At 33.5% G+C, this 9,748-nt stretch overlaps 1 protein-coding gene across 1 annotated transcript; it reads right to left on the bottom strand.

Moving 5' to 3' along the window:
- Positions 1-2,587: 2,587 nt before the first annotated feature.
- FTM1 (Plant stearoyl-acyl-carrier-protein desaturase family protein) lies at positions 2,588-5,329 on the bottom strand. Its single transcript, XM_086434717.1, has 2 exons — positions 4,713-5,329; positions 2,588-3,250 (listed from the first exon to the last, which is right to left on the bottom strand). The coding sequence occupies exons 1-2, from the start codon at positions 5,301-5,303 to the stop codon at positions 2,684-2,686; spliced, it is 1,158 nt and encodes a 385-aa protein (XP_086290843.1). The 5' UTR covers positions 5,304-5,329; the 3' UTR covers positions 2,588-2,683.
- Positions 5,330-9,748: the final 4,419 nt, after the last annotated feature.

Raw genomic sequence — 9,748 nt, forward strand, 5'->3', positions numbered from 1 at the left:
GGTGGAGTGAAGGGTTTTTTCCAATAGGTGACCACGACAAGGTAAAAACGAAAATTACCTCTCTTTTATTCTTTTCAACTGTGTGCAAAATAGTGCGTCTGTTACCCAAAAAAAAGAAAAAAGAACGGAGATTTGCTGTTAACAAAAAAAAAAAAAAGTGCTAAGCAGATAAACCAATGAAATCGTTCCACATTAAAAGAAATAAACGTGAAATGCAAGCAAGGAAATCACTGAGCAATGGCAAGGTCAGGTGGCACCCAGTTTTATTCCACGTGAAATTTTTTGGTTATGGTATGGATATGTGGTCCATCCTTTGGTGAATCTACACACAAAAGATCAAATTGGTGATATACATCCATTGATTATCGCATTGTCTTAAGAATGATTTCTGATACTTGAATTTAAATTCTTTTCGAGAGATTAGATCTAGTGGATACAAGTATCAAACACTATGATTTTTGATACGTAGGTTCACCAAGAGATGGACCACATTTCCATGGAAGCGGATCCTCTATATCTATTTTTCCTGTTAGCGCTCATGGACAGTTATCAGAATGCCATGTCGACCACACAAAAAAACCTACACAGCTAACATTTGTTGAAAATTAGAGGTTCGGTGACCGTCCATTTTCAAGGTCTTGGATAATGTTAAAATACAATTTTTCTCAAAAAAATTTAAATTATATCTAAACCATTAATACAATGGGGCTGTTGTGTTTTTTTCGCCTGATGTTAGTCTCTTGACATAGTGCTACAAGGGCGTTACGGGAAAAGTTATTACAGAGAATCCGCTTCCCATATCCATATGGTCAATGGGTCCTCAAAAATGATATGAGGTATAAAATGAGGTACCACTTGACCTTGGCTACGAACGGGACATGTGACTGGATCCTTACTCTAAATATCCCTCATTAGAGCAATTCCAATCGAGAGCTTTAAAAATTGCCTTCAAATTGGCATCTTCTTCAAGATAAAGGCTCCAACCACTTTTTTACTCGAACGGGTTTTACCTTCAAATCACTATTTATTACTTTAAAGCACTATTCAAACACATTAAAAAAAGTATAAAATAAAAAAGTGTTGCTATTGGCACTCCAAATTTTACTTATTATACTCCAATTAAGAGAGAAAAAAAATAAGAGAATTGCTATTGACATTCCAACTTTAAGTTATTGCACTTTAATTTCTTAAATTATTTATCACACCCCAATTAAAAATTAACACGCTCTCCGAACATTACAAAGCATTGTCTCAAACTATATATTAATTATTTTACAAAAATTCATAATCAAGAAAATCTTGCAAAATTATGATTCACAATCAAACATAATTTGTGATAAATTTTCATCGTGCTTGATTGATTAATTGATTTGATTAGATTTTTAAAATATTAAATGAAAAGACTTTAAAACTTGGAAAGGATAAAAGTGACATTTAAATCATGTTACAAGAAAAGAGGAAGCTAAAATTGATATTTATATATATTAAAAAAAAAATGGGATACAATAGAATTTATTGGAAAAGGTGAATAATGATAAAGGTGGAGCTTTAAATATTCTCTCTCCCCTTCAAATATGAAATAATGAACAGTGATTTAAAGGTGTTTTTCTTCAAAATAGATGACGGTTGGAGTTTGGTTTGGTTGCCAGTTGCCCAAGCCTTTATATTTGGAGTTTTAAACGACGGTCAGAATTGCTCTAAAGACAGCTTCCTACATTGTTAAATCGCACTATAATCAAGATCATAAAACCAAAGAAAGACAAGAAGAGATGTCTAACACTGCTGGTCAGGTCATTCGATGCAGGGTACCTACCTAATCATCTTCATCGTCAATCTCTCTGTTTAGATTTATATTGTACTTTTTAAGGACTTTTTTTTATCTTGGGTTCTTTATTTGATTAATTTTTCTCTGTGTAGGCTCTTTGTTTTTATTTTTTATTATTTGATGTATTTGAGAATTTGAAAAGTTTTGTTTCCCAAGAATATTGAGAATTTCAAATCATTTAATTATTTTTTGGATTTTTTTTTTTAATTTCCTCTAATATTTTCAACCGTAATTGTTTTAAGTCAAAAGAAAAATTATTGGATCAACGTTATCTATGTGGATCGACCCTTTTTTGCCAAGTTTTATTTTATTTTTTTTCTCTTATATTTTATTGATAATCTAGACCGAACATAAGTCTCACGAGGGAAAACTTGAACTTTGTGAGAATCTACAAGTCTCTTGACTTGAGCTCTTAGAAACGATAAGTGTTGTATGACATGGAGATGACTTGAATGCCGTGTTGACAACATAAGCACTACGATGAGGGTACGAGTGTCATGACGAAGACATTGCTGCAAGGATGGCTTGAACGTTGTGATGAAAACAAAAGCGTTATGACAATGGCATTAGCACTTAAGGGATTTAAAAATCTATAAATAGGTAATCAGAGAAGATAAAGTTATGCAATCCTAACAAAAATTACTCGTACATTCTACCAACATTAAGACTAACTTGATCATTAAAGCCTCTTCACAAACCCAACCACATTATGAATCAAATTATCATCATCATCATGCGAAAGATCAAGGACTAAGGGCCACATAAGATCTAAAACCCACAATTGGTATTTTCTTCCACTAATCCCTTATAAGGTTACATCAAGATATTAAGCAAATTAAAAGTGACACACCCTCTCTCCTACAATGCAACCTCCTTATTAAAGATCCAGCTGAACCGTACCCCATGAGGCTTCATATTCCTTGCCCGCGCATCTGCTCGCTCTTGCAACTTCCTTAGCCTTGGTGCCAACCCACAAACAAAATCCTGTGCATGCCTTCCCTCGCTGGTCAGCCCTTTGATCTTCTCAAGCTTCCATCTCTTCACTAAGAATTCCAGTATGTCGGCATAGTCTTGGGCTGTATAGACTCCAATTCTCTGTGCCACAGCTGAGAAGTGTTCGAAAAGATGCGGATCCTGCCCATCTGACATTAGGTGGGCTGGCATTGTGATCTTCTTACGCATCATGTCTTCGATGGCTAGCATTGCACCCGTTGGGTCCACTTCTAGGAGCTTTTGTACAATGTTGGCATAGGCCATCTCATGGCGTTTCTCATCCGAAGCAATTGTGCCGCATATGCGGGCCAAGGTGGGGTCGCCACTTTCTTTGGCCAATCGGGCTGTGTTTCCATGTGATATGAAGGTAGCGCGCTCTTGGAACGATGTGTAAATGAATCCCAAGTAGGGATTGTTCTCTGTTCCTGGTTCCTATAATTAACCATGAAGGAATATGAATTTGGGTAAATAAAATTCACACTTCACATAATAAGTGTTTGAAACAATGAATCAATCCTGGCAATTACTCTAATAATTAACCTCACTTTTTGTTAGGATGCATGTTTTCTTATTTTTCTTCCCCCAAAAAGCCATAATTCCAATTATCAAGCATCCCCTACACTTTAATAAAGCGTTTTCAACGCAAAACTCGTCAAAAGTTAGGTTCAACTGTGTAACAAACGCCACCTAATTTAGTAGTGATTCCACAATTACTAAGGCTTGTTGGGCCCACATGAATTGTCATTTTGGCCAAATAACACATCAATCTTTTACTTTATAGTTCATTACTAATTATATGACCTAGATCAGATTTAAAAAAGAAATAAATTCAAAAATAAAAATAAAAATAAAAATCGACTTAATCAACTCTCAAATTTAAAATTAAATGTTACTTTCCCTTTTAAAAAAGGAAAATTATTGAAATCCTATGCCCTACATCCCTATGCCATCCAATCTTGTTTTTGATGCATCTCAAGGAGGTGCGGTCATGGAACTTTCGTGACAAACTTAGTCGGGAAAGTTTTCTTTTTCATTTTTCTTTCCTAATAAGATCAACTCAAGGGAATTATTTCAATCACAAGGCTAGTCTGGTATGTTTGAAATAATTCCTTGTAAGAAAAATTGGAGGGGATTCCAATTTTTTTTTGTTTGAATTTTATAAGTTTTTAGCGGTTTGATTTTGGATTTTGGATTTTGGATTTAAGTTTGGTCCGATCCAATTTCTGAAGGGTAGAATTGAACTCAAACCAATTTTTTCCAATTTCAGCTTGGTATGAGTGCATTCGGGTTCAATCCCATTTTTTGGTCCGATTTCGGGTTTTGAGTAAAATATATATTCCTAATGACCATGACCTTCCTCTAAAAAAAGGAGAGATCTTGAATTCAAGTCCTATCTTTGGCCACCAACAAATATATATCTTGATTTGTACAGGATTGCATGTATTCGGTGATTTGTGCTAGATATGGTGCTCTAATTGGAGTTGCCTCACCCTAGCTAGTCTGTAAATTAAAAAAGAGTTGTGAAGAATGCACGCAGTCTTGCTACGTGATTGGGTATGTGGCTGATGTGGCAAGGGCTCATAACCATAGTTGTTTTCATCGGGATACACAGAAAAAAGGATGTACGATAATGTGCCCTTGCCACGTCAGTCAAATACCCAAACCCCTACCACGACAGTGTGCATTCATCATTATCCATTAAAAAATAAATAAAATAAAACTAATAACTAGGAATGTCAACTGGCCCGCTAAGCAAGGTTAGGCCTTGATCTTGAGCCGAAGAGCTTCAAGCCAACGGCTGAGATTAGAAGATATTCCTAGAAATTCCCAACAGAAAAAAATAATAATAAAAAACATAACAGATAATTTTAATGATGCACACGTGGGAACTCACCATGCCAGCCCCAATGAGATACTGTACGGTGCGCTCTACCATAGCCATATCAACTCGTCCTGACAAGTACAGATACGTCTTAAGCAGATCACCATGTCGATTCTCCTCAGCCGTCCAAGCCCGGGTCCACACGGCCCATGGGCTTCTACTCGCTCCACTCTCATCACGGACCCCATCAAGTGTGTTGATCATGCTCTGGTACGTCGGCAGTGCCTCTTCCGTGATCATGTCTCCCACTAGAACCACAAAGTAATCATCACTCAATCTGTCCGTACGATCACGTAGGGCCCGCACTTCATCTTCGAATGAATCCGACGAAGATGTGGGGTCGGGTAAGAAATCGGACGGCTGCCAGCAATCCTCGACAGGTTTCAGTAGTGGTAGGACCGATTCTGTGGCCCACCCTTCAAGGGATTTGAAAATTTCTACTTTTTCCGGTGGAAGTGAGTGTGTGACTTGTGACCGTACAGGCAGGGTTGATATGGCTGAAACAACCGGATGTGGCCGGAATCTGATATTGTGTGTCAGATTCCGGCCTTTTTTAAGTGAGAAGAATTGTGTTGGGTAGATAGAGAGTATGGTGGACTGCATGGCGGCTGCTCGTCTTTCGGCTGTGAGTGTGTTTAGTGAGTTTATTTATATGGGTGGATTGTAACAAATGGGCATCGAACTTGGATTTAATAACGCTAATGCCATTGTGATCATTGTTTTATTTGATATTTTTTTTTGTAAAATGACAAGATTGACCTAAGTCATGTATGATATGACGATGTTGAGTTTGTTAGGTTTTTTTAAAATTAAGTACTTTCTTAACTATTTTAATGAAGGTTAGTGTAGTAATTTTGTACACAAAAAATAGGTGACGAATTGAAGGAAAATAAGAGGGGCATTTTGATGTAAGAAATATTAAAACTATGGGTGCAGTGGTTTTGGTTGTAGTTTTTGATTTACTGTGGGTTTGGACTTTGTAGGTTGCTTTGTCACGTGTGTTTTAAAGTTGAGAAAACGGAGAGAATTCTTAAATATTCTCAGCCACTAAGTTTAGAAGCTTTATCGTTCCTCTATTTTTCTTAATTAAAATTGAAGTCCAGCTGACATTTGTTGCTTTGTTTTCCCTTGCTAGTTCTTACAATGATTTTAAAAAAGAGAGTTCATTTTCTAACTAGTAAATCTCCACTCGGTCAATACTCGACTGACCTGGCATCGATATGAAATCATGGATCTTTTTCTCGGGATAAACAATTGCACATCCCCATAAAATAGTGTAGTTGTATACTCAAGGAAAAAGATTTATAGGTTCCACATCAGCCGGATATTTACCGAGTGAAGACTTTCTAGTTAGAAAATCATTACTCTTTAAAAAAATCTTCGATCAACTTTAAACTTGACCAAGTTGACTCAACTTGGAGGTTAAGGTAACTCAGTCCTATCCCTTGATGAAACCCATTTTCTGAGTCAATCCATCAACTTAGTCAAGTTAGCCCAAACAAGGCACAAGTCAAATTGTATAATATTGGAGTTTGTTGTGATTATTCTCTTTAGAGTTAAGAGGTAAAAGAGAAAAGATAATAAAATTATAGGGTATTATTTGAAAATGAGTGTAAGAGTGAAGGTAATAAAGTTAGAAGGATATTATTGAAAAAAATAGAGAAAAAGAATGAAAATACAGTTTAATGTATTATTGGAAAGGGGTAAAAGAAAAAGGGGAATAAAGTTATAAATTATTCCTCAAGATGCTTGTGAAATGAACAATATTAGGGGAAGACAAACATTGTATTTTAATACATAAATATACTAGAATTTAGTATGGGCATGAGGACATCATCTTTATGGTTAAAGGGGTAAAAATGGAAAGATAGTAAAGTTAGAAGGGTATTATTGAAAAAATGGGAGGAGATGAAATACAAGGAGAAAAAAAGGAAAGACAATAAAATGGGATTATGTAGAAATCCTTTGTCTCAATCTTTATATCCTATAAAATTGTATTTAAATGGAGTCCATTGTTGTGTTTTACTATTTAGATTCTTCTGAAGAACGAAACTATATATTTTTTTGCTAAATTTTGATCTCATCTATGGCCTATAATTCATGCATGATCAAGATTTCTTTTTAAAAAATGCCTTTGAATCCTTTATGATCAAGGTCTTGATTATCTAATAGAAGTCCATGTATGTTCTTTTTTAAGGGACCATCTGTTTGAGTTTGAGTCGAGTTATTAACTCTTTTCTCATTTATACATTTAGGCATACGATTAATCATCTATCCCTGCAATTAATCAATATGCAACTAACATCTCATCATCGTAGACACATTTGACAACAATGATTTTTCAACAATCCCTTGTCAAGATAATCATTTGCAACTATTCATTTCATTAGTGACATAGATTTGACAAAAGTGATTCTTATATATTGTACAAGACGAAGACATTTGGTTTCAAAGATTTAGATTATGTCAAACTCGAAGTTATCTTGATCCAATGAGTTTGAGGGAGGGCATAAGAAGATTATAGGATGCATTGTAATAAGTTATATGATCAAGGCCTAGAAGTTGATTCTAGGGTCCTATTTATAGAGACTTTAAGGTTGAAAAATGTATAAAATTCCCTAAAGAGATATAATATGTTGATAGTCTATAATTATTGTTATTTTAAATAAATTGTGAAATTTCAAACTAATTATGGTTATTTACGTGTAATAGGTCAAAATCATGAGAACCAAAAATATAAATCAGGACGAATGAAGAGGTACATTGTAATCTAGGACAAAGTTACAGACTAAGATTCAAGTAAATTGGGCCCACAAGCACTGTGGAGCCATGAACCCCTTCGACAACGTAGTGATGTCAACAAGTTTTTTCTTGAGATTTGTATATTAGTAAGGCGACGTAATTCATATCGAAACAAATCAGATTTTTGAGTTTTTATAAAATACGGAAGTAATTCAAATTCAAGATAAACCCTAATCTAACCTTTATAAATAAAATGTCAAATAAGATATCAAAGGAAAAAAAATTAAGAAGAAGAATAATCTTCCAACTCTCTTTCTTTTCTCAATTTATAGTTTTTAGGTAAGGTTCTGTGGAAACTTTATAAATAAAAGGATTTCTCTGCCAAATTCAAGTCAAGATTAATAAATATATTTTCTTTCTCTTTCCTAATCTCCTATTATTTTATTTCTATTTTACTTTTATTGTTCTTGATATGATTTGACTAGATCTTCGTTAGCAAAGTTAATAAATTCCAAACAAAATCATCTCAGATAGTTATTTATTTCGATTGTGCGTGAATGTTTTATTATGATGCATATTTTTTAAGAAATAATCATTGAATAGAATAAGTAATCGTATGATTTTGATAGTTTAAACTTAGATAAGATCAAGTTAAACTATATTTGATTAGAGATTAAATATTTTATCTTTGATTTCGCTTATTAAATATTATCATAGAATTTTGGGATTAATATTTGAATTAACAGATTTCATCTTCTGATCCAATAATATTAGCTTTGTTAATTGGATCGAGATAATAAGAAATAAATAAATTGATAAAGTGAATTGTTTTTGTGGATTTAATTAATCTAGTTTTTACATTGTGAATTACATTCCTAGATTGATTTTAATTTAATTTTCTTGAATATTTTGAACTTGATTAACTATTTTAAGTTAAAAGAAATTATTGGATCAACATTGTCTCTGTGGATGATTCTTGTTTGTCAAGGTTTTATATATTTTGTTCTGTTATTTTTATTGATAATATATATCGTACAAGATGAAGACATTTAATTTCAAAGATTTAGATTATGTCAAACTTAAAGTTATCTTGATCCAATGCGTATGCGGGAGGGCATAAAAAAGTTTATGAGATGCACTGTAATAAGATGTACTGCAAAACACCAAATCATAATTTCATACGAATAGATCATATTAGAATGATTTAACATCATGATTAGATCTCCTGTAGTTAAGAGTTCAACTCTAGTTAGGTATTAATAAAAAAAGTCAATTAGGGTTAATATAATTATAATCGAGATAAATAAACACAATTCCTATATTCGGTATTAAAAAATTTAAGAATTTTTTTTTCACTATTTTCCATTTGAGAGTTTCATAATTCCAAAAGAGAATCCCCTTGTTCTTTAGTGGTATTTTCAAAAGACCAAACTTTTCTATGATGTGATTCAAAATATGTTTAAAGAAGTTGTTTCTTTATCTAGAATTCCTTTTTAATTTTGAACACAAAATAACTTAGTTTAAATTTAGTAGGTTTAGAATTGAATTTATATTCAAATGTCATATAATTAATTTCTATATGTGATGATGTGATTGGACAAGTGAAAATGACTATGATTGAGACCATAGAAGAGGGGTTAACAACCAAAATTGTAGTGTAAAAGTTGAATTGGATGTGCACCCTACACGTTTGAATCTGAGTAAAGTAGGACCTGGTGCTGCCCAAAAGTGTGGCACCAAAGAATTTTATACCTCCATTCAGCATAACATAGCTGAGCTGAGTGACTACCCATCCCCAGGCGATAAAACTTCGAATTCAAATTAAGAAGGTATCCAAAGAATCTTGGGATGATTGACTGCGCCAAACACATTCTTTCTTAAAGGAATAATTTCCTATCGCATTAGGGTTTTCTGTTAATAAGCCCAAGGATTTAGAAGAAGAATAAATCCGAATCCCCTTGAATAAGAAAAGAAGATGATATGGTAAAATGAATGGTTAAGGAAAGAGATTGACCTATAAATAAAAAAACGAGACCTAGAGAAAAAAGACTTTTAGGAAGGTAATCAAAGTTTTTAGTTATTAATTTTTACAACTTTAATTCTAATTTAAATATTAAATAGTGTTTAACAGGTACCACACCGGTGCCTCAGCGTATTCGTGGAGAAAGATAACCTATCACCAGAGAGATTTGAGTTGCCTCGAAGTAAGTCAAGAAAAATACTTCCAAAGCTATGTAAATTAAAAATGCTAAAGACAAAAAGGTATGTAATTTTTTACTCGTAACCTTATTCCTTGGTCAAAATTT

Source organism: Akebia trifoliata, chromosome 3 (assembly GCF_017979445.1).
Source record: "Akebia trifoliata isolate Shusen 1 chromosome 3, ASM1797944v1, whole genome shotgun sequence".
NCBI classification, from domain to species: domain Eukaryota; kingdom Viridiplantae; phylum Streptophyta; class Magnoliopsida; order Ranunculales; family Lardizabalaceae; genus Akebia; species Akebia trifoliata.